The sequence below is a fragment of the Calypte anna genome, chromosome 9 (genome assembly GCF_003957555.1).
Source record: "Calypte anna isolate BGI_N300 chromosome 9, bCalAnn1_v1.p, whole genome shotgun sequence".
Classification (NCBI taxonomy): domain Eukaryota; kingdom Metazoa; phylum Chordata; class Aves; order Apodiformes; family Trochilidae; genus Calypte; species Calypte anna.
Window position 1 is genome coordinate 14,594,274 of NC_044255.1, and position 26,924 is coordinate 14,621,197.

General features: G+C 44.3%; 1 protein-coding gene across 1 annotated transcript in view; it reads right to left on the bottom strand.

Annotated features, from left to right (window-relative positions):
• The window catches only part of TP63 (tumor protein p63), a 100,310-nt gene that overhangs the window by 19,496 nt on the left and 53,890 nt on the right, over window positions 1-26,924 (bottom strand). The window contains exon 5 of the mRNA XM_008493322.2: window positions 536-722. Within this exon, the coding sequence (XP_008491544.1) occupies window positions 536-722 (187 nt within the window). The remainder of the gene's footprint in view (window positions 1-535; window positions 723-26,924) is intronic.

Below are 26,924 nucleotides of genomic sequence, written 5' to 3' on the forward strand. Positions count from 1 at the left end.
AGAAGATTAAAACATCAATACTGAACCGATAGCGTTAAATGTACAGGAAGGTTGCCTACAGTTGATGCTGGCACTTGGTGTTATCCTGCTGGAGATAAACAGCCCCTCTGTCTCTGAGGCTGGGATTAAGGACTGGAGATGATATTGCATCCTGTTACTAGATCCCTGACCCAGCAACGTGGAAGCTCATTCCTGAGCACAAGAACAGCTGCTTCTCATCGCAGGAACAACAGCAGAGCAGGGAAAAGCTGCCAGAAGGGCATTGCCCTGCCATGGGGACAGACATCCATCCAACATGGGTAGGCATGAGGTTTATTTCAGTACTTTCTTCCCAAGGACATGCTTGTACAGGGACAGCTAGAGTATAGTATGAAGCTTCCTGCTAAGCAGGGGAAATAAAATTCTGCACAAGACACTGCAGTGAGGTCTGCTTCCAGTGGGTTTGCTGTGAAGCTGCTGCCAAATCCCAGCACTGGCCACTCATCAGCCAAGCAGCTTTGGAGAGGGACTGCCAGCAAAGCCCTACCCTCCTTACCCTCATTGAACTCCCGGCTCAGCTCGTGGTTCGGGCAGCGTTTGACCACTTCGGTGACATGTTCAGCTTTCTTGTAGACTGGCATAGCTCTGATGACAGCTCCCTGAGGTGGTGGGGTCATCACTTTGATCTGGATGGGACATGTCTTGGCAATCTGGCAGTACAGCTTTTTCAGTTCAGTGGAATACTGGATGGGGGAAAAGAGCAAGAGAGAGTCAGGATGTTCAGCTAGAGGTGGGAATGTGCAAGAATGGATGGAGTTTGCACGGATAGCTGAATGCACCAGCTACTTCATCTGCATTGCATTTGTTCACACAACAGCCAGGCTTCCAGAAAAGTAACTAAACCCATCTGTTTTAGAATATCTTTCTGTTTTAGAATATTAGAGTATAGCTCTACATCCTGGCTTTCCCAAAGGCAAAAATCACAGAATAGTGTAAGTTCAGTTATAGTGCACTGCTTTTACAAGAACAAAGTGTCTTTATTTCTCTTGGACACACACGCTGTCTCTTCCAAGGGACACACATTATCCACCTAACAAAATGGACACTATTCTTTTCATGACACCCTGGTAATCCTGGAAAACACACACATAAATGTTTGATCCTGTTTTGTAACAAGCCCTCATACTTTTGCAGAGGGATGAAATAAAAACATGAACCCTGGGACTGAACAATACTTGAAAGCAAATCCCTGACCAATCTGGCAGTTGTACCAAATCTGATATTTCAATCACCTTTTTAAAGCATCTCACATCTCTACTGACCACGTTAGTAGCACTCCCCACACTTCCAAACTCAAGAGTTATGTCCACAAAAGAGATTAAAAAAAAAAGATTTTTTTTCTTTTTTTAAGAAGAACTCAGAAGAGCTGAGCAGCCCAAAGACCAGGTTCATGGTGAGACCTAGAGCACGACCCAGTAGCTGATTCCAAAACAGAGGTTATGAACATTAAATGAATACCTGTAGCAGAGCAAGATGCTCTCATTCACTGTACTAATTTGGAGCATTTTAGATTCCCTCTTTTAAGATGTTCCCCACAAAAGCAGTAACCCTGGTGCAGATTTTTCCTGTCATGTGCTCACAGCTGGAAACCTTTACTCAGCAAAACATCAAGGCATGGGCTGAAATCACTGCTTTTTGTTCAAAAACCCTCACTGAAATCAGAGCACGTGCTTAGCAGGAACTGTTGCACTGAAACTTTTATATGGTTCAGTACAATATAACCTGAACCCATTTTTCTGGCTGTCCCCCATGAAGGAGACTCTGCAGTCTCTTCTGCTGTTCCAGGTTCTTCCAAAATATGGCAGTTTTCCTCAGTACCCTACTCCAGGGGCATTCAGTTTTCTCCTAGCATTCAGCCATTCACGAGTGCAGGGCTCTCCCAGTAACTCTAACCACGTAACCCACAGGAATTGCTGGCATTTCCCCACTTCCATCTCTTTGGTTCTTGCAGAAAAAGAAAAGCGAAAGCCCCAAGGTGGTTGTTTTCTCAAAAAACATCTCCAGCAGCCATGGCCAATACAGCCTCAGCCCCAACTGTTCAAACAGAGCACCAACAGGTTCATACAGGTTGAGAGCACAACTTGGCCATCCACCCTGCCGGGATGGGAAGAGCCAGCACACGCTGGAGTGGGTGGCAGGCGACATGGCAACAGAAGGATTAGCTAGTGATATTCAGGGATTATTTGCATTTCAAAGTGTACACATTACAAACATAGGAAAAAACAAAGTTGGGAGAAAGATACCAAGAAGGAGAGAAGGACTAAAAATAAGCCAAACCAGTCCCTCCCCTCCTCAATCCATGCTACCCTGCTATATGGCAGAGTTGATGCTACGGGAGTTAAAGTAAAAAAAAAATAAAATCTTTAAAATGCAAAGGCCAAATTGTGCAATGCATTTTACGTGCCTGCAGGCTAGAGATTAAACCCACAAAGGATTTACCCTGCCCGCAGAAATGGGAAACATGCCAAACAATTACAAAAAAACGTTGCGAAACAGATCTAGATGGTGATTTATATCGTACATCTTTTTACCTGAAATTCCTTATTGTTTTTTAATTAAAAAGTAATTCCTTACTGAAGGCAAGAGTGAGCTCACTATGTTGTCTTTTCATCGAGAGACGGGAAAAGAATCACTTTTATTTGAAAGTGGAAGAAAATTTAGAAAGCATCGTTTCCTTCAACAGTTCCTTAATAACATTGTGAGGGTTTCAAGGACAGAAAGCCTCAAAAATCTCAAAAAGCCAGCTAATCACCTGGATGCCTTGACATCATTGAAGTGAAAAGAAATTGGGCACCCAAAGGCGATGGGCTGAAATAAAAGCATAAATATGGAAGTGTGATGAGACAGTGAGGGCACAGCACATGCCAGGAGCTGATGTGTCCAGTGTCTGCTGGCATCCGGAGAATTGAACAAATGGAAAGGGATACACACCCCTTGGTCACGGATCAGAAGTGTTGGTGTTGACTGTAATTGTATGTATAATGCCTTCAAAGCCAGAATGCTGAGGTTATAAGATGGGGGGAAGGGGGGAAGGGGGGGGGGGGGAGAGAGTAAAATTACTGCTTTCAGAAGAATGGGAGAGATGCCCAACACCAACATAAATACTGAGGCTCCAGGTCAAATGGTGTAGACCCTCAGCCAATAAAAGGAAGGGATCTGCTCCTCGTCCACCCCCTCAGCACAGCAATTGTCAGATAGAAGGCATCAGACTTGCAGCTTAAATTCACAGAAAGTAGTCAAGGGCTAATGAGTTATGATGAACAAGCCTGTTCAACAAACATACATATATGTCCCCAAAACACCGGGCAGACTCAATAACTCTAAGCTCTGGTCAATATCTTGAACTTGGCATGTCAGAGAGGAAGGCTGACCAGGAGGGTGCCCACCTCTGCTTCACAGCATGGCCTGGGGATGGGGAGGCAAGCAGCAGCAGCACCCAGTAGAGGTGGACGAGATAGGAGGGCTGCCTAGCCTTTTTGTCACCTGTTTGCAAGAGGAGGACAAGCCTCATGGACATTACACAGGGCTCGGGGCCATGGCACAGTGCCATGGTTTCACATCCACCTCAGGCACAGGCACCTGTGAGCATGCAATTGCCAGGTGACCAACCATTTAACACCAGTGTAAATCTGTCCACAGGGTACCTGCTGTCAGACAGTAAGGGGCTTGAGTTTCTCATTCTGCCAACTTTGCTGCAATCACAGATAACCTGACACCCAGACATCTATTGGCATAAATAGATATGAACAACTAGGTCACAGTGACTTCGTACTGGATTGGTGATAATTGCTACATCCATGAAGCAAGACAGGATATTGCATATAGATTTCAAAGCAAATAAGTATCAGAAAAAAAACTTCAGCGCAGGAGATGTCAGGGCATTCAGAGAGTATCTGCAAGCAAGGGTTGTCCCTCTCATCCCCAATCTCACTGAAAGACACAGTCATCCTGCCCACCATTTGGCTACGAGAACTGACAAGACTGTCACTGTAAGAGGGATAAGAACATGAGAACAGTAATTTGCAGAAATCCAGGGCAAAACTATTAATCAACACACTTCCATCACTTGCTAGTGTAGGAATACTAAATTCATTAGGACCAAAAACATAAAAAAGGAGCCTGACCCAATCAACAAAACTGCCCTTTAGTGTAATGACAGTAGTCACGATCTAGCAGCAGGAACAAGAGCTGCACCAACTGCCAGAAGAATGTGAACACACTCCTACCAGACATGTGGACCAGAAAGTTACTCAAAACAAAGAGTGGAGCCTGGTGACTTGCTACCTGTTCAAGAAGGAGAGGAAAGAGCTTTGGCCCAGACTTTTCTTTGGGGTTCAAGTGCTGCAAGTCATGTCCAAGTAAGCATACTTCAAGAGATTGCTAAGAACAACAGTGAATTTAGTTTTTTGCTTAATAATATGTTTTAAAAGGAAAGAAGAAAACATTCCAGTGCCTGCCTGCCTCCCCACCTGCCTGTGCAGACATACTGTATTACCCACTCTTGGCACCATGGCTGGTAATTCAGTATCACAATACACACACGCCAGCTACCATCAGGCAACACCTGTCTGATTTCTCAGCAAGCCCCTTCTCCGGAAGGTGTGTCAACAAAGGCTTTAAAGGAGGAAAAAAGAAAATCACCACTTTTCACCTTTCAAGTGGAGAGTTTTTTGCTAGAGAGGACAGAAGACTCCTGGAAGTAAGTGCTGAGTGCAAAACAAGCTGCAATGACTTTTCATTGAGCATTTAGCTCCCCTGCAAAACTCTGATGCAGTGAAATCCCCCGAGAACTACTTTGGAAATCTACCTCTAACATGAGTCTTACCATCTGATCTAGCCGAGGGATTATGGCCCCTAAGTCTTTAAAAAGAACCAGGTTCAGCCAGCTCTGTGAATGCTGACGGATGTCAACTTGAAGGTGATCCCAGAGGCTGGCTTACAGCATGACAGCTCCCCAAGTCCCTTCTGCTCAGATCAACAAGTCTTTCACATCTTTTGCAAACAGCTTTCAAGAAGCATTGTTTTAGTTCAACTTGCTTAAATACTAGTTTCATTTTTATTTCTTGTTTTCTAAGCTGTCTGTCAGCTTTGCCTTCTCACCTATCTAACTCCGAAAGGGGAAAAAAGAACAGGTTAGAAGAGTGGGAGAGCAACACTTCACTTGCACCAAAGAGTTTGCAGATGAGAACAAGTAGTTGCAAAGAAATAAGAGGGGGAAAAAAAGCCAAACCTGTATAAGGTTTATCCGGTTAGGAAAAAAAAAGGGCAGTGGGAAGAAAGTGGAATTTTGATGAACAGTGATTTAACTTTTCATTCATAAAAACCAGCTAACGGGGCAGCAAACATACGTCAGCATGCGCACACATGCTCCTAGGAACTGACTTGTAACCAGAGGACACACAAGCCCAAGAAGAGCTGTACTGGGGGCACTGTGAACATTGATGAACATTTGGTCTCCTACCAAATGTAACCTTCCCCTAAGCATAACCTTAACCCCAAAACCTTACTAGCTGAATTGTTGCAGTTCCAGTTTGAGGTTATCTGTCTTATGAGGCTTCAGAGAAAATCAAACCACTTGGTCCTAGAAGATGTAATAGACTTTCAAACCACAGGCAAGAGAGATGGGTCCAGCACTCATAAGCCCAAATGTACCTACAGACCCACCACACCTGACAACAACCCTCAGACTTGCTGCCCACCACACCAGTAAGAATCCCCCAATCCCCCACCTGAAGGGGAAAACACCATATGATGGGCAGGGAAGCCAGAGGCCACAAGTGCTGCGCCGACATCTCCCAAACTTCTCAGCCCTGAGGCAAAGGAAAAACCATGTCATCCCCTTGGGGAAGGGAGTGATTCACCCAAGGGCGTCCACCGTGGCAGAGACTTAAATATCATTTTCCCCTCGAGTTCCTCTGCCCTCTCCCCATCCCTGCTGCCATGTGCCCCTCCAGGCACGCACCAAGGGTGCTGACGAGCTATTAAAATCCTTCCTCCGAGCACTTTTCCCGAGGAGCCGCAGCCAAAGGCCGCCTGTTGCCACCTGTCAGTCGCAGGGATTAATTACCTGCGCCGGGCTGGGAGCGGCACATTCCTCCTCTGCCTCACCCTCAGAGATGTTGACATCAGGCAGGTGGGCCCCGCATCCCCCCAGCCAGCAGTGCAGAGGGGACGGTGGAAGGGGGGATGTGACCCACAGGCTTCGTGGGGACAGGCAGTGCCAGCACCGTGAAAACCACAGGAGGAAAAGGGAGAAGTGTGGAGGAGCGTGTCGGGGCAGCTCATGCTGCCCTGGGGCTGGCACTGCTCCCACCACCAGACCAGAGGCCGATGGCAGCTGGTGCTGCACCTTGGATAGCTTTGTGAAAAAAAAAAAAAAAAACAATTAAGAAAAAATATATGTATGTTGACCTGCTTAGGTAAACAGGGAAGGGGAGGGGTGGCAGGGAGGAGAAAGGAGAAACATAGCCTGCGGACAAGGATTTGGCAGGATGGTGCCTGGTGTGACGGATCCCCTCCTTGTGTGCAGCCCCCTTTGCCCTCTCCCCACCGGCTGTGGCCAACCATGGGGCTGGGACATGGGACAGGGACTTGGGACACATGGTGCTGCCCACCAAAGGACTAAAAACAGCCCCTTGCACCTGGCTGAGCTGGTACAGCTCTTGCATTGTGCTGTTGTGCAATGCAAAAGGACAAAAAAGCATGTTTTTTTCCCTGCTGGCAGATGTAGGGCTGCATGCACAACAACCTACTTGCTGTGGAGGAAAGAGTGTGCCTCTGTGTGCCTCCTCCACGTACAAACCCCCATGATTTCCTCTGCACTGCACTCCTGCCCAGTCCCCAAGCATCACTCTGCAAATGTCCATCCCCAGCTGCACATCCCATCACACAGGACAGTGCTGCAGCAGGCAGAGAAGAGTGTGCACAGAGACATGAACACATGATCATTCTGTAGGAGATTCCCTAAAATTCCCCAAAAATTGTGTTTGGGCCATCCACTCAACTCTCATCTTTAGGAAAATGAGATAATTTGTTCATGAGACAATACTTCAGCATCTCACTTGAGGCTCCCCATAGATTTTAATTTAAAATTATCTTGATCAGGATATACTGTATCTGCTTTTGGAATAATCCTATCTAACACTGCTAGCAAAGCCACAATGATAACAGAAGTAACACTGATATTTTCCCATTCTACTTCTACACTGTGAAACAGTTCTAAATTTGAAAACTTCACATTTGAAGGCTTTTACATTTCAATTTCATATCTACAGGCATATTTCCTCAACAAGTGAAGACCACTTGAGGTTTGGCTTGAATACACTTTTTAAAATTAACAATTACCAAAAGAAAAAAAAAAAATGAACTGAAAAGTATCCTGTTCCAGGAGAAAAAAAACCCAAAACAACCCTGATGGAAAACTTCAGAGGCAAGCTGGGAATTATTTTACTCACGCTTTTTGACACAAAGTGACGGCTGTAAAGGAAAGTTTTACTATTTGAGTTTGCTAGTTAAGTTCTCTTTCTTTGGTAATCTACTTTACTTTTTCTTTAAAAACCAAGCCCGTAAGACTCCTGCAGTCCAATGATCTCACCCTGTGAGCCCAACTCACACTCTGCTTGTGTACTGTACCCAGTCTCTCTACTGGCTTCTAAACTGAAATTTTAGCAGTACAAAAGTAAGTATCAGATGCTAACGATGTCTAGTAATTTGCATTTCTATTGGGCTACTTTGCACAGGAAATTTTGCAAGTGACATGATGATACCACACCAGAGTGAATGTGCTGAAAGCCAAAGCTGAGCCAGTGCTGAACAAGACCATGGGGTCATGGTAAGAACCCACTGATGGTGAGAACCCATGTTACAAAATAACATGGGAATTTTCACTGAATGAAGTAGCTTCCACACAGACCATTTATTTTATATTATTACCCCAAATCTGAGGTATGGTCTCAAATAATTTCTTGCAGACTCAGTTTTTTCTCTATTACCATACTAAGAAATATACACCATAGAAAGTCCACTCTCATGCTACCCAAACTCACCTAAAGGCTACAAGGCGTTAAAAATTTGGCAGAATTTTTTTTTGGCAGAATTTTTGCCAAAAATTTGGCAGTGGAGATTACGAAGTTAGGCTGAAACAGTTGAAATTAGCTTGAAAAACCTCTGGTTCAATTACTGAACATTAATTAGTGAGCCAATAAAACTCAACATCAAGATTTTTAATCACTACAGCAAATGCAGAAGAAGCTCCATGAGTAACTTTATCACATTTCTTCCCTCCTTTCACAACTTGTCTCCACTGTCTTCAAAGGCACCAGGCTGTCTCACACACTCCTAGCAAGAGAGGAATCTGCTGCACACAAAATGCTACACAGAAGTTACAAGTATTTGTATCTATGTAAAATACACACACCCACTTGTAAGTAATGCGAGTGTACGGTCCATATGTGACCACGTGTGTTTGCTTATATGAAACCAGGCTGATTATTACAACACCAAGTGTCACACCAGCTAGAAACAGTCACAGTAACCTAACCAAAAGGTCTGACTCAACTTTTATTTTAAAGGAAAACAGAATATTCTTCTAAGACTCCAGAAATCAACTGAAAAGAACATATTCAGGCTCCTGACAAAAAACCCACCCTACCACATACTGCTCCCTGACTCATGTGCTTCAGGTATTGAGCACTAGAACCTCTTCTCCTCATGGACTGCTTTAAGTAAAGCTGAGGTTGGCCATTGCAAACCTTCTCCTATCCTGGCATAGGCTATTAAACCCTCTCACTCACTATCATCTGTCTTAGGTTGAGCCAAAGAGGAAGGCTGCTATTTGCTTCCGATTAGCCTCCCAGATCTCACTTGTTTCAAGTCCACATGTTCCAGCATGCTCCATCCTACCAACCAAACTCCAAAAACTCCAACCAGCGAGAGGAAACACTGTCTGGAGTAATCAGACACCAACTTTCAGTGTACCTCTCAGTCACTTTTGTCCTCTACTGAAAGTCAAAGAGTGATGAACTCACCTGTAAGGAGGGAAGAACCACAGCAGCACACAGAGATTGTCCCTGCTGACTGTTTCTGTGCATGCTCAATTTAAATAAAGCAAACAATAATCCAAAAAAACTAAAGTTTTCCAAAGTAAGTCTGCTCCCACCAAATTCACCCTGGTTTCATCAATACACATCAGCTGTAGGAGGTCAGACAAGCAGATCAAGCCCTGTAGCCCACTACCAAGCAGACATAGGCTTTGGGTCCTCAACAATTTGGGATACAGACACAGGTTCAGACAGCTCCACATCAGCTGGAGATCAAGGGGAGGAAGCAGGGGACAAGGAAATGCCAGACATTAAGACCTAGATCCAAAATGCTTTTTAGTTGCTTCATCTGCAAACAAAAGAATTTTGTGGGTATCTCAGAGGAAAGTAAATGAGTCGTTAGTACAGTATCTGTTACAGCAGAAAGAAGCCAAGTTGGACAAGACGACAACAAACCAAGAACACAATGAAGTTTTTCTGGCAATGTAGCCCTTTCAATCAGCAACATCCTAAGCTTGCAACTTAGCTTGCACAGTCAGACCTGGAGGTATCAAGCACTCTGCCACAGGCTGCACCAGCCATTCAACACTGTGGAAAGCAGGACATTTAGCTAAATAGCAACAGATTTCCACTCAAATTCTGGGTCACATCAAAGGGTTGACCTCCTTGCAAAATGCCACAGGGTCAGTGTTCTGTGAGGGTAAAAGAATGTGTCAGATGTGATCCTATCTTCCTAGCTGGATCAGTGATGGGCACTGAAACTGGTCATCTTTGCATGCTCTCACTCTGATGGGGAGCTACAGGAGAGAAATATCAAGCAAATCAAATCTAAAAGTAGGTTTTACATCTTCTGATCCTTCATATGTAACACCTTTTGCTCAGATATGTTTTATTTCCTGTTCCCTCTGACTTTTTAGAGTTTAGATTCAGAAGAGTCTACTTAAAGGACATATAAGCCCCAGAGAAGTTCACTTAGCTATTAATTGTATTTTCCTTGCTTTCCTAAAGTGATAGTGAAGACACAGTAAGACTTCTATTACCCATTTTAGCTTGTATACAAGGCTATCACAGATCCCTCTTTCAGTACCCCATAATCCACATGGAGGATCAGCTTTCCTACTCATTCCAGATGGTCCAGCAACAAACCTCCTGCCAGTGACTGCAGCACTGACATGAACTGCAGGACATCTCCAGACAGTGCTGTTCAATGCAAACAAGAGATGCTAGATCTATTTCAAAGGGGACAGTTTTCAGCAACATTCATCCAGAGGGAAAGCTGACAGGTCTGGCTGAACACTCCTGCCTACTTAGATGGTGGTACAGACACCTTCACAGTAGCCCTCTTAACTCCTTGATTCATCCAAGTTTCCATCCAAAGACACAGGTCAGACAGAACCAGTGTGAGATATCTGACCACAGACCAGTCAGACTAGAAAACAGGGAAACATCTAAGACCCCCCCCCAGTGAAACATAGGTTTTATTACCTACACTAAAATCCATGACTAAAACACTTTAGATCTTCCCTGAGCAGAGCAAGACACTCTGCCTATATAATAGGCTAAGCACTTTGAGCAGGCTGATGAGTGAGTGGGTGTTTTCTGGGCATGCTTACCTCTATGTCATGCTGTTACCAAGTACAGAACTGCTCCCTCACTGGCCCTCAAGTGGAGAACTGGCAACTGCACCCTATGGAGCAGGGCTGGCAGCTAACCAAGAAATCAAGGGTCTCAGTCATGAAATTGAATGGTCTGATAGAATAAGGAGCCACCAGCCAAGTCAGTCAAGAAGCGTTCTTTTATATTTGCGCTCTCGACAAAGACAAATGGCTCTGACGGAAAAAAGTAAACCCCTTTCTCTCCTATTCAGCTCTCCTCTCTGCCCACCTCTCCCCCTATTATTCCACCTGAGGGATTGTATAGACACCCCTCCACTTTTTTCTTCTAATAAAGTATTAATCACACCTATGAGAGGCGACGGGAGGAAAGACAAAGTATTAAATCTGACAGGCTCTCAGTGCGACAGTGCCAGGGAAATGCATCACTAAGATGAGTAATTTTCCTTTATACTTCATAGACTCCAAATCCCCCCCCCCCCTTCCTTCCCACCTAAGATGTGGGCAGGACCCATCAAGGCAAAGCTTTGGAAGTAAGCAGCAGCGTCCTCAATTTCTACATAAATGCTGCAGGCCAAAGAGCAAAGGCAAGTTCCAACTGAGCCCTTGACAGTAATCAAGCACTGCGGCGCCTCTGGTCTTGTCTTGTGCATACCTTGCAAGTAGCATCATGTCTTCCCGCTGAGATTTCACTGGCATTGCACACAAGCTCCTTGTTCCTTGGCTTCTATCTCAGAAAAAGAAAGTCCTGAACACACATACACACACACACCCCTGCCTTTCTGCTCTAAGGGAGACCATTCCTCTCTAAACCATGACCAGACTGTGGGCAGCTCTTTCAGAACAGATTTACGAATTCGCAAGAAATCTCTTTTGTTCCTGTGCAGAAACGTTAGTGTGAGCCTCTTGCCAAAAGGGCACTGAGTTTTCTCTATTAATGTTCAGGAAACTTTCCTGAGTCAGATCTTATTACATTTGAAACAAAGTGCAGGTACCAGCAAGTCTCTTCCATGATAACAGCCAAGGCCTGTCCCATTTCCTGATCACATTACGCTCAATTTCCAGAATTACATCTATGCAAATATTGTTCTCCTGCTTGCAGAGCATTTCATTGATAATTAAAGTGAAAAGCCAGCAAAGCTTTTCTGGCCAGGACAGACTGGCTGGTGAGAGAGGCAACAAACTAACATGCAGACATGAGCAGGGACACATTTTCTTCCTCTGAAGACCATCTGAAGACCATCTGACAACGTCTCTGTCCTCCTACTAGAAAACAGGGAACCCAAACGGAACCAAACCATTTCTGCAAACACACCTCTGTTTTCTGGATTTACTGACCCAACAAGGCTATAGTCTTATTCTGAGTCACAGAGAAAGAATAAGGATTAGGAAACACAAAAACACCTAACTGAGTAAGTCATAGTTTTACCAAGAACATAAAGATGTAGTAAGTCAGATCTAAGCTAGATCAATAAAGCATGACAGCAGCTCCAGCATACTTAGGTTGAATGGTGACTAAGTCAAACCTTTATGCAGGCCATTAAGCTTTTGAGGATGAACAGTGATAAAGTCAGACAAGAACTCAGCCACTAGATTTGTAAGGTTCTAGGATCTGTATTTTACCCAAATCCTCCTCTCTCCCAGCCCTCTTCTTCCATCCCACTAACTTAGCTAAGTACAGTGCTTGAGTCAACTGATGTGGTTTCTCCTGAGCCTACTTTCAAAGTCAAGACATGATTCAGCAAGGTGTTTAAGCAGATGCCAACCTTTAAGGATGGGAGCAGTCTTGCTGACTCCAACAGAACCCAATAGATTTCACAGGGAATATTCACGTGCTAGAGGTTATGCACTTGCTCAAGTGCCTAACTGAACTAGGACCTTGATTTTCCTATGTCCCGTGGGAAACAGCTTGTCAAGAGCCACGCTGAGGAATGTAGCTGTGCTGCTGCTGCAGCCATCAGGCTGTCCAGACATCCCCAGCTCCAGAATGCAGCACCTCACCTCCAGGCAGCCAGTGAGGTCAATGCTGTGACATCTCTGCTATGAAAAGGAACAAGCCTGTTCCAGAACTATTGGCATATTCCTCCAGGTTTTCTCATGCTCACCAGTAGCCCTGAAGCTACGCAACTGTGGTGACTAAGGGAAGACAGACATTCTGCAGAGAAACACTTAAAAAGGAAGGATGGTTTGCAATGAGTTTAGGAAATGTTAGCAGCAGTCCTTTATACCTCTCGTCTAGAAGTAAAAATCTGCTTTGTCTATCCTATGCCCCCAAGAGAAAATGGAAAAACACACCACAGTTGGCATGCAAGCCAAAGAAAGATGTGCAGTAATATGTCACACAAGAAGTGGAAGGCTTGAACACAGCATAGTCCATACCTGGTTTAGCCAATTCTTGGGTTGCGTTGTAAATTCAGCAAGAATGCCCAAATACATAAAGCTTTCATGCACCTGGATGTACTGTACAGGTCAACCTACAAGCCTGCTAGGCAAATTCATAAGGAATAATTTCCCAAATGCTCCATGACATAGTTACAGTTCTATAACTTATTGGAAGCATATTACAGCAAGTCTCTCAATACCTAGCAATTGATTTCACCTGGTAACTGAAAGGTAATCATGTCATCTGCATGACCTAACTGGAAAAGTAACAGGAATGAATGTGGATTTAGATGCAAATCCACATGACTGTAATCTGAAGATGGCTTTCCAAGAGAAACACAAAACAGCCATCTCCATGCAGACCTTGCTACCTCTGAACCACTCCATTTGCAAACTCCAAGCTTTGAAGACCAAGTCACAGATGCTTTGTGAAAAGATCTATCCCAGTGAAAGCAAGAATGCTTTCCCAAATAAAAAGCTGTCTTTGTTACTGGATAACAATGAGAATAGGTATAGTCCCTTGGGAAACATCATTTTAAAGTCATATTTCCCAACTAACCACACCCAATTAGTAAGTAATGCCATGTTTTTGAGCAATTTTGGAATCTCAACAGATTTTTCACCAGTTTGAATTTCCCGATTTCCTCCATCTTCCCAACAAAAGAGGCCAACAAAAAACTCCTCACAATCTTACATGGGTTGAAGGTAATCAGAGGCAAGAACCCTCCTCCCTAAAAAGAAATAAAACAAAATTAAACAAAACAAGACAAGAGTTACAACATCAGAATTGTTATTGGCTCACACTTGTCTGTGCTCCTGTTTTCCTTACAGCTCATACATGATGCATCAGAGGAAGGCACAAAGCCTCCATGAACAGAACGTGCTGCTGCCCTGCACAATGGTATGCAGAAGAATTCCTACTCTTGCAAGAAAGCAAGCTCTGTCCTCAGATAGCTGGCATGAATCTCACGTGCTTGCAGCATTGCAAATGCTATCATCAGAGTAAGACTTCAAAACAGCTCCTTTGCAGCTCTGAATTTAATACTATCCAAACAAGAACCCGGGGGAAGGGTTGGGACCAACACTGCCAAGTAATTTGCAAGTGTAGCCTGTTGAAGGCAACCACTTTGCAGCAAAGCAAGCTGACTCGGAACCTGCAGAAGCAGATCACTGACAGCTAACCATCCCTTTGGGATTTTATCAGTCACCGCTATGTGAAGGCAGACACCGTTAAACTATCAAGGTAACTCAAAAGACATTCTTGTATCCACAAGCTTCACAACTGGGCAACAGAAAGGAGTCCAAGGGAAACAATATTCAGCTTTCCAGTCGCATAAGTTGCCAGAATGCAAAAAAAAATCCAAGACTACAACACACCCCTAAACAGGATTAGAGATATGACAAAATACACCACAGAGATGCAGCCCCACTACTGTTATGATAGGCAGTGAGATTCACCATCATGTATGGCAGCATCCCAGACTCCACTGCACAAAGCACAGGATGAAAGGAAAGAAGCCCAGTTCTACAAAGCATGGAGGGAACAGATTGAAACAATCCAGAGGGAGACAGTTGGGAAGAAGCAAGCTGATGAGGGAGAACAATCCCTAGCCACCAGCTACCTGACCCTGAAGAACGGCAAAGGATAGAGGCCCAGCTAGACTGTAACTGTTGCCACATATTTCTTATTTAAATGCAATTTGTTTAATCTCAAGTTGGATTCAACCATCAAAGGCTCTCTTCTGTAGCACACTGACAGTTCACACTAAATCTCTGCACCTTTAATCCTTTAATTAGCCAAGAAAAATGCGATCTCAACCCTTCTACCAACCTAAGCTAATTTTCTGCATGGAGCTTCCAACTCCTGTAGGTTACAGGTTTTAGCTTCTCATGTAGCCAAGGGGAAAAAACCAAAACAAACCAACACCCCCATCCCATTCCCACACAGGCTGATGCATGGTTCTCCGTGTCCTGCTTCTCCAGAGCAAGCTCCTAGAAAAGTACTTGGAAAAGCAAGAAGGATCCACTTTCACATCACAGTAGCAGTCTGGGAGGCATCGTTACATTGCACATTTCAGAGAAAGGGTGACCAGAGGTTTCAGTATGTGGTACAGGGGAGACTGGAGGAATCTTGGGACAAGACAGTGTTTGCACTGAGAGGCATAAACTGGATAGAGAAGCCAATGTTTGAGTAAGAGTGTCACCCACACCACGTTGCTTTGGCTACCCTTCTTGATCACTTTGGGATGGCAGATTCAAAGCAAGTAGACAAATCCCCAGACAGCCAAACATTTTGGTAGCTCTCTCCAAAAGAAGACTTCTCCAGAGATGAGCTCTGCTCCTGCTCCAAGAGCTGTCACAGCGACATAGCTCTGAAGGCATAAAAGGAGGAGGACATGAGTCACCAGAACATCAGGACAGAGACCCATTTATGCAACTTGAATTACACATGGAGCTTTTCACACACCCCAGCACAGCAAACTCATGGAAAGACAAGAGGACTGCCCTCTTGCCTGAAGCCCTGGTGAAGGAAGTACAATCTGCAGCTGAAGGCAGCCCTGACTGCCTCTCTAGATCAGGATGTTCCTTGGAGGACAAGGCAAAAGCAACCAGCACATGGCATGCATGAGAAAGGGTTTCAGACACAGCCAGGCCATCTCTGCACAGACCCCAGACTGCTCTGCTGAAGTTGCCAATGTCCCAGAGCTAACAAACCTGACCCATTGCTGCAGCACCACGCAGACACAGCAGTTCTCTTTCTAGGAGCAGCCTGGCAAGCTCGAGCACTGTGGCATGGGGCCTGGGGCTATCCCTGGCATGGGTGTCCACCTGCTGAGCACGGACAAGCTGTAGGAGGCCTTCCTGGTAGCCAGCCAGGGAACACAGGTGAACAACAGCACTAAGAGTCACTTGACAAAGGCATGCAAACACCTGAGGAAGAGCAACCTCACTCTGATGAGCAAATGCACACTGGAAGAGCCCTGTCTACATCAAAAGGCAAAGGGCAGGCATTTCTGCATCCTGTAGTTCCTTAATTCGCTTGTGCGTTGGGGCCTTGAAGAACTTTAGAGCATGACCAGGGCTGCCTTGTTTAAGCAAGCACTTTTATCAATGTCACAGCAGGATTTAGTGCAAGGCAACAGAAAAAAATTAAAACAACAGCAACAAAAAAATGTAGCTAGCTGCTTTCATGTACCGGCAAGATACCACCCAGATGGAATTACAACCCCATCCATGTAGATGCACTCAACAGAGAACTTTGAATGCATGCTCCTTTTCTCTGGTAGAATTTTAGAGGTACTGTGACCACATTCTCAACCTTATTCGGAGTGTATCAGTTCCCCTCAGCAAGGAATCCAGTCCATAAGACAAGGAAAAAGATCTGAGCAACACTTGCTACATACCACTGACAACAGATCCCAGTCACACACAGCCTGCATGTTCAAAATTCACATTCATTGTACGTGCAGAGGGGTGGCTTAAAAAAAAAAAAAAAAAAAAAAAAGAGAACTGCAGAGCTCAGAATGATGATGAAAACAATCAAACCATCAGTATGGTGATACGAGACCCTCAATATGAGAACCTCTATTACCAACCTCAACACTTTAGCTTCTCCCTGAGTCATATAACTGTTCTTTGCTGCCACAGGCCTTGAGAAAGAGGCATTTCAAGTACACAGTTAAAGGCAGGGAAACGAGCTCTCCCAACTGCAGTTGCTAGATGTTCCATCTACAATGTTCAGTTCTTATAGAACAAAGAGGATGACAGTAGCTGGTAGGGAGCACTTGACTAGGAAACTGCATTCGGGTGTCCAGGCAGTCAGCCTGGTAACTGAATCTCTGCACTCTTTGATCAATGTGTTACAGAACATCCTTCCACCGACAGTCCTCAGGGTGGGTACGCAAAGGTAGCAAGCGGTTAACAGATTTGCTCCAGGCCAGAAAGCAAGCTCATTTTGCAGCACTAAATGAGTAGGGCTTTCTTCTATTTTCTTTTAAGGAAAAAAAAATTCTGCAGTGATCTGAAAGCAGCTAATCAAATTATTAAAGTGCTTAAAAGTTTAATGAAGAAATCAAAGCTATTAAGCAAACATTCAGCTTGATGTCTCTTTTCCTTCTTACCCACCCTTCCTCAATGCATTCAAAACCTCTTTTTGCTATGCTACAACATGTTTGAACAGGTACTGAGATACAAACAAGTCTTGGCCCCATCTCATACAGAATGGATTGGTTGCAGATGTTCTCCTGCAAGCTACATCTTGCCTCCTGCAAGAGCATTCATCTCCAAAACACATCATTTCACCTACTTTGCCTGAAGCCAAAACTCAAAGGTTATTTAATTTTTAATTTTTTTTATTTTATTATTAACTCTAACATACCTACAGCTGTGCAAGCAAAACCCCATCTGGTTTTTCAAGGCTCAAAGAGGTAAGTGACTAAGTTTAGATAAATGTAACCAAGTTGGGGCACTCATCTTTCTGTTCACCTCTGCAGCAGCCAACAGTAATATCAGGGATGCAATAAAACAAAAAAACTGCTATATTTCAGAAAAGCCTGACATATTTCACTATCTTCCTAACACAAGTCAGACATGAGCTCATACAGTGGCAGGTGAGTCAGTGACGAGTCAGACAAGAGCTCCTTAATTAAGCTTTAGGGGCAGATGATCCCTCGAAGGTGTAATCATATTGGTATGGCCAGTGGAAAAAAAACGATAATAAAAAAAAGCTGAGCGAACTGTTACACCCTTGCCAAGCCATGCCAGGCAGTCTGAAGACAGCACACTGTATGGAGCTGGAGCTCCTGCATGCTCAGCCCTGCTTCTCCTAGGAGCAAGGGAACTGCTGACTTTCCCAGCCAGCAGGTCATGCTGGGGTCACACTGAAAATGCAGCATGATGCTAGGGGTCCAGGGAAAGGTGCACCCCAAGAGTTTTACTTTCAGTGGCAAATGGGGTGGTTGGCAACAGCTCAGACCTGAATAGGGGACAAGGAAGTGGTTACAGGTTAGTCATTCCCAATTACTAACCAACAGAGTCAGTCTTGGCCACGTGCTTTATCAACCCTTAAAATGCTTCCAAGCCACCTGACTTAAGAGAAAGAGCCCACGAGTCCTGTGTTTAGGAAGCTCCTCTGAAATAAGCTGCAAAACACACATCAGAATATTAGAGTATTGAAAAAAAAAATCCCCATCACACAGATTGCCATCAGCAGGGTGACTAACAACATCAGAGAACTTTTCTACTTGCAACATCAGACATGCAGCATGAAACGGTTTTCTTCCAGCACACGTCCCTGCAAACTCTACCTGGAACCTGGCTTATCCATGGAGCTGCTCTTATCATAGGCCAGAGCCTGTGCCTCAGGGCTGCCTTTGAATGCCACCAGCACCAGAGCAACCTGGGTCTCCCCACTTCTATTGTGTGCAGATCAGTCTGCTGAAAAAGAAACCCAGAAAGACTCCAACTTCCATAGCCCTCTGGAAAAGGCAAAAGAAAACTGGCAAAAATAACTGAACAGTCAGTGCACAGAAGGGATGCTGAATAAAGGTTAAATGTATTAATTCCTTAGAGAAACTGTTGCAAAACAATCACTATGCCGCTTTGTCTAACTTTACAGAACTCATGACGATGATGACCCTTCTGAAGGTTTCCTAGGGACCTCACCACTTCCTTTATGGGTGCCAGTCCTGCAAAAGATTTTAGCAGGATATCTAGAAATGCACAGACTGTCTTCTGTCAAGGTCCCTTTCCTCATACACCTACAAGAACCCACCAAGGATGGGTCAAAAAAAATAATAAGTGACTAAGTATGAGCAATGTTTGCAACAGAAGAGATAGGAGACAAGGAACTCATCGCAAAACCAGCCACCACCTCACTGATTAATGAACAGGTGTCACCCAGCGCTTAGCCACCTGGCAAATATCTCACTGGAAGACTTTTTCTCCCACCCATGGTGATGCTGACACTCAAACACAAAGGGAGCGGGTGTGCTGCCTGCCCTGCGAACACCCTCCAGGCTGGGCACGAAGCCCAGCATCTCCATTTCCACCCCTTCCCCACAGGAACCCCTTCCAGCCCTGTATTTCAAGGAGGGTGTCCCAGAAGCTCTGCGTGCAGGTTTGATAGCAAACCTGGGCTCATTCCACTCCCCCGTTGCAAGGTCAGGAGCAAGTCAGCTCCCAGCCACAGCTCAAGGAGTTGACCTAATAAGCCCCAACACACAGCAGAGTGAGTTTGCAGGGGATCGGCACTGCAGCGAATGTAGCAGTGCTGATGCAGCATTGTGCTCTGGCTACGGAACAGCAAGAGGCTTTCCCTCACCCACAGCCCTCAAACTGCCTCTGAATCAGTAATTTTTCATAGCTGGTGGGCCTGGCACTGGTAAAGCTCAAGATCTCAAGGCAGGGGAAGCAATAATCCAATCACAGGCAGTTTCAAGCTTTAGCCTGGAGATACACTTAGGTTCCTTCAAAAGTTATTTTGTAAAGAGTCTTCAGTGTCCTGTAAATAAATCTAAATAAGAGGCCTGAAAGCTAGGACTAGTGATATGGGGTGCACAGCAAGCAGCAGTCCCCAGCTCTCCCCCAAGGCATTTCACATGGGGTGTATAAGTGCTTTACAATGAGGGATCATGGTGACACAGTCTCAGGTTTGAGGGTGGGTATATGGGGAGGGGAGAAGAGGAAGAACAGAGGCAGAGGGAATGACTTGCACAGCCTTTCCCAGATTACATCTAAATCCCAGTGCAGAAGCAGCTCTGGGGATGGACTCGGAGCCAAATCTGCTGCTGGTCAATGCTGCTCCCTAGCAGGGCATCTCCAGGCCCATCACCCATGGGGGGAAGCCTGGTGCTCCCCAGGGCCACCACAGACAGTAAGGTGAGCCCCGAGCAGCAGCCCCTGCAGGGACACTCCCTTCCCTGCTACTTTCAGGGGAGGGCACTGTCGGGCACCATGACCATCACAAGTAATGGGGAAAACAACAGAGCCAGAAAATTTACACCAAAGTCCTGTCTCATTTGTTCAGGAAAGACAGGCCAGCCTTCAAGTGCTGCTTTCCTATGTTTCCTCTTGTGCATTTTTCAGCTTTCTGTAAAGCTGAATGTAGCTGAATTTCAGCAGCTAACGTGTCAGCAGATCAAAAAGCGCTCCTTTTTTTAGCTCTTAAAACCCCAAACCTCTCATAGAATCCATATGAATAAATGAGGTAGAAATAGCACTCTCTTCCTGTGGCTCCACAGAGTTTAGCTCCAGTGTTATCTTTAACAGCTGGAAATGATAAAGTTTGTATCAATACTCAGGTCTATTTGCAAGAGGATCTAAGCTCTTATTTGGGTAACTATCCTATTGTGTTTACAATAACAAATCTGACACACCTGCACACAGCAAAGCCTCATGAAAAGATTTCCATTGCATAATAAAGTTCATGCTCTTTTTACACTGAAGCCATCACTACTCAGGACATTTTTTTTTTAATTTTTTTTTAAAGCAAAGTAGGACATTTCTTCATAGCATAGGGCCTGCCAAGCACTGGGACCTGAACCCTCAGCACACAGAACACTATCAATTCAACACACAAAATCCTGCTTGCTCCAGCAGTGCCAAACTGCTGCTTGTTCTGCATCAAGTTTTCAGGGAAATAAGACCTTTGACAACAGATATTTCAACAGACTTAAAGAAAGGAATGATCATACCCAAGGGCAGACTTTGTCTGCAAGGTAAGCAGCACCTCTTGCACCAGCCTACCTGAAAACATTGACCCAAAACTAACTTAAACAGTCACACAAGTATATATTTTTTTTAAACAAATTTTTTTTGTGGGGTTGAAACATCTATCGTTGCTCAGCTGATGTAGTTTAAGTTAAACAGCTCAATGGTATGGGGGAAACTGGCAGCTTTTTAGGAAACCCTCCCTGCCCTAGAGCAAGTTGCCTCCCTTCTGGCCCAGCTTGCTGTGACCTCTGGAAAGGTAAAGAGGCAACTTGGCCGATGCCTCGTTTGAGCTCTGCGGGGCTACTTTGCATGCTTAGCACTTGGGAAATCCAGGAGAGCTCAGCAGCTTTCTCAAGACAGCCTCAAGCAGTCCCCATGCTAAACACCACACACACACACACACAAAAAAAAAAAAAAAAAAAAAGGTATTTAAAAAAAAAAAAAAACCCCCCCTGCCCCCCCCCCCCCCCCAAAAAAAAACCAAACACCAAACAACAACAAAAACAACACCAAAATCAACCACTCCAAGAAACTGCTAGTTTGGAAATTTTGACACTTCTAGTGCTTTGGTTTACCTCCTCGAAAATGGCGACTATACTCCTGATTTGCCTACCAAGCAAAGGTGTTTGCTGATTAGGGAAGTAGTGTTTGTGCACTTTGAAGATTTAAAGTACTACATTAATCCTACATGTTGTTCTTAGGAGAAGCCAATTTTTAACTAACAGGAGGGGAAAAAAAAAAAAGTGATTTAAATAGTGACTCTCCCCTACTTCAAGATGTTCACTCATCTCCTAACATCAGCTACTCTTATCTGTAAATGTTTTTTTAACCCTTCCTTCTCATACTTCTCAGAAACCACAAGTCTCATTCAGCTTTTATTAGAAAAATGGCTTCTTTCCAGGCTGTGGCTGTCTCTTGTAAAGTTAATTCCTTTGGTAATACTGCTGGAGGCACATTGGTATGTTTGGTGTGTGTGTATGTACATATATATTTTCCCCCTTTTCACACGGTGTTGTTTTTATATAAGTGTAGTGAAAGATACCTAATCCAGGATTATGATTCTTTTTATTCCTTTCTCATGAAAGTAGGTGGGGCTTTTTTGAGCAAGTTGCATTGATGAAAACTCTGTTTAATTAACACTTTTTCCTCTCCACATACACACAGAAAGATTCTCATTAAGAACCAGAAAAAGTTTCTTGCACTTAATTCTGTTCTTCTGAATTTTTTTTCAAAAGTAACTGAAACCCTAAGAGAAATCATTCTGGAGGAGAAAAAGAACAAAAAACAGCACAATGCCAGTAAAGCTAGAAAGTGCTTGTGCAAAACAGTAGAGGGATCTTCTGCCCCTGTGGAGGACACAACGCCTCATGACTTTCTAGTATATCTGATTCTAACGTCTTAGTGTTCTTCACTTGCAGATCCTGGGAACCTCATAAGGAGCTCCTGTAATACTGGGAGGGAACCAGCCACAAACACAGTGAACCAGGCAGCTAAATTCTAGTTGAAAAACACTCATGCTACATGAAGTGCACTTTCTCCCTGCAGGCTGAGTGTGCTGGGTGCCCCACACTGACTGTGTGTGTGACGTTTGAAGAGCAGAGAATACACCACCGTAAGGCAGGAGACCAAAATTTTGTGTTTCCACAGGGCTGGCAGATACCAACTGGTATAATCAGCAAATTACTTGCCTTCTCATCCTCCCCAGGCATCACTAGCTGTGTGGGGCTCAGGCTGTTCCTTACAGCAGGGCTGGTCATCGTGAAGGGCACTGGTCTCATAGAGACCATGTAGCAAAACTTCTTTCTACAAGGACAGCAGTTCTTACAGGCAGGCTATATTGCCTGGGTGGGATTTCTAAACCAACCAGCGATTCAAAAAGGAAACAAAAAAAACTGGATGACTCACATCACAAGACATTTTCTGGAAACCACTGCAAAAATCTGTATAGCTGCTTGTTAGGAGTAACAGAAGATAACTGCTAATAAAAACAAAATACACATGACAAAGAGACTAGGGAGAAAAAGCACAATCACATTCTAATGGGAACCTGATGCACTTAGATCTCCTTTTACTCAAGCATAAAAACCCAAACAGAAGCCAGCAGGCCCCTCCTGGCTGGTTCTCACAGGTGAACTGGTTCTTCCCAGCTTCACTAGCTTGAAAACACCTCCCTGCCGTGAGAAAGGCACCTCCTTCAAAGACAACAAGCCTGGCTCCTCTCTTTCCAGGTAGATGACCTAGGACAAGCTGCATATGCTTCAACAACCTTAGCATTATGCCTTGGTAACATCACACCAAAGGCAACGCACTTCACAACCTCTTCCAGCAAGAAAGCATAATCACAACCTCTCCATGCACGGAACAATGGTGGCTATCATCACCCACCCTGCCTCCTCTATGCCAAGAGGCAGAGCCCACTGGCAACAGCCTCTTTCAGGCAGACACGGCTGCAGAGAGCTTGAGGAAGCCAATTCTTACCATTTCTCACCCCGAGACAAATGCCCAAATATGGACATGCTCCTGCTCCGCTGAGATCAAGGAAGAGCCAAGCCCTAAGCTCACACCATTGCATCAGCTCTCCCAGCCTCCACTGAGTGCATCTGAAGGCTGCAACCCCATCTCCTCCTCCAATGACTTCTTCCAGATTGTTTCTGTCCCTTTGGATCACAGGCATCATTTTCCTTCCTCGCTCCTGCTGTAACAAGGGGGGCTTATTGCCAGCAAAATTAACTGGCTGGGCTGTGAAAAAAAACAGGAGAGCAGTCAGCAGGTGACCCATTTCAGTGCTTGGCAAAGTCTGCAGAGCCTCTTCACAAATGAGTCTCTCAGCTGCCCCGTGCAGACAGCTAAAGCTTACACCATTGTTGACTAGGAGCCTCTGAGGACAAGGAGAAAAACCTCCCAGCAGCTTTAAAAAATAGTATTAAAAGGTAAAATGGGAAAGCTCCAATTGCACCAAGCAACACACCACCAAAGAACTTTCCACATAAATATGTTGCACAGCCTCACGTGTGTGTTCACTGAGAAAGTCATCTGCCTTTAAAAAAAATCATGGATGATGTAGAGTAATAATCAGCATCTAGGACAATACTGGACATTACCAGTGTTACTGAAACACTGAGCTACTTGAACAGATGATTTAGGAGAACACTGAACACATAATTAGGGACTGTTGAGTCAAGGCAATGTGCACATCTAATTGCCCTCTCGCTGCTTTACTATACTTGTGCACATCTTCCAATTCACTTTATAGAGACTGGGAAAAAAGTTTCCCAATTTTATCAGGTAGTTCAAGACACAGAGTACATTTAAAATAAAACCAGAATGAATCAATCTGACATAAAGAGACTGAGAAAGCTCGGCCAAGGAATCTGTACTCTCAACCATGGAAACCTATTATTGATCATGTGGGCTAATTTAGGTGCATTCCTTCCACCTTCCTTAAAACACAGCTTTCCCAAATACACTAACCCAAGCCAGCACAATCCATTAACTTTCTCTCACACATGCTGCACAGGATGATAGCTTTGCTAGCAAGGAAGTCTGAAATCTGAACATTTTCTTTTAGCTGTAGGTACAACTGAGTTTACAGAAAACAGGAAAACCAGTGGGCCCAACTGGATCACGAACTGCAGCTTTGCAGAGCTCCATGTTTCATAACAAAGTTCTGCAAGGACCAACACAGCTCAGCTCTAGCCTACTGCAGGGCATAAGAATTAAATGCTAAACTCAGCTACTGCCAACATCCGAGTTATGTAAGTCTTGCAGAGCTGGTTGTCTGTCTTCAGCAGAACTGAAAATTTGCAAATTTCAGTTTTCATTTTAAAAACTTAAAGCCATTTTGGTCTCTTTTAGCTTAAACTTCATGATTAAAAAAAAAACAAAATAACCAAGTCTTTGAAAGATTTGGTAGATGTACCCACCCTAAAGGCTCAAAAACCTGGGGGACAGTAAGAACAGCCTGTTTTCTTTAAAAGGAGTCTCATGACTTATAAAGTGGTATCTTGCTTATGGGGATGGGTGGATCTGATTCATTTTTTTGATAGCTCATGTTTGGCAGTAATGTTAACTTCTACTTACCTTGACATACAATTTTAATTTTTACTTTCCTACTGCAATCATGCTCTTCCCCATGTAACAGGTTCTGCTAGTGACAGGTGATTGCCAAATCCTTTTAAGGGGTAAAATCCAGTGCAGTTGTTTATTTATTTATTTGCACTCAAGAGTGGGTGGGGAAGATGGGCACACAACTTACTTCTACAAAGGAAAAAAAACTGAGGTGACATGCTTTTGAAATGCCTTGTTTTCTTCTGCTGAAGAAATGAGAGGAGATACCACATGGCATGGGAATATGGGAGTTCTTGCAAAGGAAACATCCCACAATAAGTGATGCTTGGTTCTGGAGCATGAGCATGGTTCACGAGCACATATGTGAGAAACTTTGTTCAATTCAGACTACTGAGGCTTCTGTTCCTAAACACTTCAGTTCAGTTTCAATTGTTAAAAATTTTCCTTCTGAAAAGACTGATTAACCTGCTTATATTCTTACTTGTGTTCTCAGGTCATTAATTAAAAAAATAATCGAGGATGCTTATAAAGTCCTCTGCAATCCAATCTCAATTTGTCATCATTAATTTAGTTCAACGTTGCATACAAATGAAGAGCTAACCTGATTAGACAGCACGTTTTACTGGAATTCCTACTTAGAGTCATGAAAGACTTCAGAGAGAAAATCTGTAATATTTTCAAAGTGAATTGCTCATACCTACAAAAATCACCCTCTCACCTAGTTCTCACTTGTGTTTCTCTCCGCAGTTTTGGCCAGATTTTTGGGGGTTTTTCCCCCCCTCTTTTTATCACCTTTAATCAAGAGCCCATCAAAAACCTGATCAGATAAGTAATCCAGATGTTACAGTCCTCTCTCACTCAATCTATTCTATACAAAACCTGCTCATTTGGCAAAAGGTGCCCACCGTCCCAGGGCCTGCCCCATAGAAAGACTCTAGGGAACTTCAGGTTCTATGAAAAGTACGATTCTAGGGCTGTTCTCAGAAACATAGCATTTAGGTAAGCCATTAATCTCTCTCCCACCTCCAGCAGTAGTAACCTGAGGATTCTACACATTATTTCAGATTACTTCCTCCAAAACACACAGACTGGGAGTTAAGCATACAAAGCGACAAAGAAATCTGAAGCATCTTCACATGTCTAATCCTTGCATCAAAGCAGCTTTTGCTTTTTAAAGAAATAGTCCAGTCCTTTTACCAAGCCTACAGCCTTCACTCCCATGACCTAATCTGACATGACTCAGCATAGAACAAGCTTGAAGGAGCTCCAGTGAAGCATGCTGTCAGCCTGGACAGCAGATACCCTGCCTGTCACCACTGAGCCTTTGAGCAGGGCAGGTGGGTCAGCCTGGCTTACCCACTCCCAAACAGGAGAAAGTGCAATACAATGGATTTCCTTACTTAATACTGTTGCCCTGGGGAACAGCAAGAGGGGAAGAAAAGAACTAAGAAACAAGGCTTTCAAGTTTTGGACTCTTAATTAGGGTGGGGCCATCTAGTAATTAAACTTTTAATAGGTCACTGCAGTGGAAGAAACTCTTCCAGTTGGGTAAGTTTCTAATCCATCATTAAAAAAAAAAAAAAAAAGATGACAGGCATTAATCAAAGCATATGAAGTCACATGGAGGGGGGATGAGCAGCTCCGAGAACTTGCTCTTGCTGAGAGGATGGGGCAATCGCTCCCTCTTTCATCAACATTTCACGCATGTTTCCACATTTCTCAGGACGGCAGCAGGAGAGGGAGCCTTCCTGTCCTTCCCCACCCACCCCCTCTGATAAAGCTGTTGAATGCATATTACCAACCACTCAAGAGCCCATGTGAACTGAGTTGGTGGATTAATTAGCAGAAGGGCAGAGCTCCGAAGATGGGAAGATGCTCCGCTGGGGAAGGCGTATTGATTGACGGTCCCCAGCCACCACCACAAGACTGTCATCATTCACTGTGAACACAAAGCCCTGCCAGCTCCTGCATGAGCAGCTAGATCTAGGTCACTTGGCTCAGAGTAAGGACATCTGGACCATACTTGCTCCTCCCTGGTCTGAGAGCTGTTTGGGACCCCATTCCTTCAGTA